The following is a 2,833-nucleotide window of genomic DNA, read 5'->3' on the forward strand; positions in this document are numbered from 1 at the left end:
TTTTTTTTGTCCACAGGCAATTCACATCATGATTGGTCTGCTTAATATCGGCCTTGGTACCATCTTGGGCCTGACATTCACATCTACTTGGATTGTGATTACCAATGTCCCTTTCTGGATGGGACCTCTGGTAGGCTAACTGGTTGATTTCACATTGTGAGCCTAAAGGCTGATTTATACTCAAAAACCAGGCCGTCTGCGTGTGTGTCACAGTGAACGCAAACGTGCGCCTGCCGCAGACACTCTGGGGCACCACTCCAAAATTGTAGGTGACCGCAGACAAGAGGCCTCTGATTGGTCGAATCTCCATCCGCTCTACACTATGCGTATTTTCTGTTTGGTACCTTACCGTCTTGTTTTGTTTCTTTGACCACCATTGTGGAAAACGACTTTTGAAGATGGACCAGCTGTGAAAGAACGCTGGGACCCTTTTTCCACCTGGATCCCTGCTCTTTTTTACCCGCATGTTCCTCCGTTGTCGCACAAACTTGCCCCCACTTCCTCACCACCTCGACCGTATCTAGACCCAGAGCTAGTTCATGATTGTCCCTCTTGTGTTGTGGCGTGGCATAACATAGCACAGACCACGCTTCAATATTGGGCATCAATCAAAAATATCTGCAACAAGCTCACTGCGACACACTGCTGTGGGAGCATAACCAGCCCTTTATGCTACGTACACACCTAACGCGCTTTAAGCAGCAGAAGCATCAGGTCTACATGCAAAGGATATGGGTGACGTGCATCAAAAGGTCCTGCAGCGCCTCGTGAGCTTCTGAGCATCTGACGCTTGTGAAGCACTTCACAAGCAGTGCTTGTGAAGGATTGGTAATCTGGATGAACTGACGGCACCAAGCTGCTCAGATGCATCAAGAAGCGCTGCTCCTGCTGCCCTAAACGCGCTGCAGGACCTTTTGATGGACCTTGATTTGCATCAACCATTGACTTTGCATTTAAAATTGTTGCTTCTGCTGCTCAAAGCATTTTTGATTTTTAACAAAGCATTAGAGAGAATCTACAGGATGCATGAAAAGAGAAGAAGGAATGACTAATCTGGGGGACATATTAGGGGCCGTGTGATCAGGGGCTGATAGAATCAGAATGCATAAAACATTCAAAATGCTGTGGAGAGTGGTTTCTTTGTGAGTTTTTGGCAGGATACACATTCAAAAGCTCAACACAGGGAACAAAATGATGATGTAATTTTCTTCTCATAGCTGTGGAGCGAGAAAAATGTTTTTCTTTTGGTGCAATTTGGAGAAGCTTGAGGCAGAATTCAGCTTCTATGATTTCATCTGTGGAACAATCTCTCATTGAAGACTATTTACTCCTCAATTCCAGGATTCAACCATTAGGCGGCGTAATGTGTTTTTCTCCTACATGATTTTTAGTTTTATTTTCTATGTAAAGTATTTAGATATTTTAGATTTTCCTTTGTATCATTTTTTCCAGTTGATTGTATTCGGGATCGTGTGCCTTCTGTCTGAGAAGTATCCGAGTCCATGCCTGGTGAGTGATTAGATGAACATGTTCCCTTCTTCAGATCTTCCTCTTTGAAATATTCATCGTATCTTTCAGGTTGTCCTCGATTTGATTTTCAACATTGCTGGAGCTGCTATGGCCATTGCTGCCATTGTGCTCTACGGCATATATGAGGGATATCTTCATGTTTCATATTCCTGTGAGGAAATCGACTACGACTACAACTACCAGCGAAATGTAGCCACAGCATCAAGTCCAGGCTCTGAATACATCAAGCAAAGATGCCTTGAGAATACAGCTCTGTTCACAGTAAGACAAAAATTTTGCTTCGGGAATATTTGTGAAATGGGTTTGACAACTGTGGGAATCAGTGATTTCTACATTTCTGTTCTTTTATGTACCATTTTAAACCATTAAAGTCCTTATCCAGTTAAAAATCGTCAAAATAAAATCAGAGTCAAATTTCCTTCGTAAGCAGGAAATCTCAAACATTTACAGAAAAAATAACATTACAACAGACCCAAGACCCTCTAAAATACATTTAATTACTTCACTCTTTATTTTTTATACACACACTACCGTTCAAAAGTTTGGCATCACATTGAAATGTCCTTATGTTTGAAGGTAAAGCACTGTACTTTTCAATGAAGATAACTTTAAACTAGTCTTAACTTTAAAGAAATACATTCTATACATCACTAATGTGGTAAATGACTATTCTAGCTGCAAATGTCTGGTTTTTCTTGCAATATCTACATAGATGTATAGAGGCCCATATCCAGCAACTATCACTCCAGTGTTCTAATGGTACAATGTGTTTGCTCATTGGCTCAGAAGGCTAATTGATGATTAGAAAACCCTTGTGCAATCATGTTCACACATCTGAAAACAGTTTAGCTCATTACAGAAGCTACAAAACTGACCTTCCTTTGAACAGATTGAGTTTCTGGTACATCACATTTGTGGGGTCAATTAAACGCTCAAAATGGCCAGAAAAAGAGAACTTTCATCTGAAACTCGACAGTCTATTCTTGTTCTTAGAAATGAAAGCAATTCTATGCGAGAAATTGCTCAGAAATTGAATATTTCCTACAACGGTGTGTACTACTCCCTTCAGAGGACAGTACAAACAGGCTCTAACCAGAGTAGAAAAACAAGTGGGAGGCCGCGTTGCACAACTGAGCAAGAACATAAGTACATTAGGGTCTCTAGTTTAGGAAACGGATGCCTCTCAGGTCCACAACTAGCATCTTCATTAAATAGCACCCGCAAAACACCAGTGTCAACATTTACAGTGAAGAGGTGGCTGCGGGATTCTGGGCTTAAGGACAGGGTGGCAAGGAAAAAGCCA

General features: G+C 41.5%; 1 protein-coding gene across 2 annotated transcripts in view; it reads left to right on the forward strand.

Moving 5' to 3' along the window:
• LOC107095260 (transmembrane protein 176B-like) overlaps positions 1 to 2,833 on the forward strand; it is a 35,738-nt gene that overhangs the window by 1,032 nt on the left and 31,873 nt on the right. The window contains exons 1-3 of one of the 2 annotated variants that reach the window (XM_015391278.1): positions 22 to 130; positions 1,453 to 1,509; positions 1,579 to 1,791. In XM_015391278.1, the coding sequence (XP_015246764.1) occupies positions 29 to 130; positions 1,453 to 1,509; positions 1,579 to 1,791 (372 nt within the window). In that variant the 5' untranslated portion in view covers positions 22 to 28. Of the gene's footprint in view, positions 1 to 21; positions 131 to 1,452; positions 1,510 to 1,578; positions 1,792 to 2,833 lie in introns of those variants that run through there. The other variant, XM_015391279.1, reaches the window with a different exon arrangement.

Source organism: Cyprinodon variegatus, unplaced genomic scaffold (assembly GCF_000732505.1).
Source record: "Cyprinodon variegatus isolate N-32 unplaced genomic scaffold, C_variegatus-1.0 Scaffold534, whole genome shotgun sequence".
Lineage (NCBI taxonomy): Eukaryota > Metazoa > Chordata > Actinopteri > Cyprinodontiformes > Cyprinodontidae > Cyprinodon > Cyprinodon variegatus.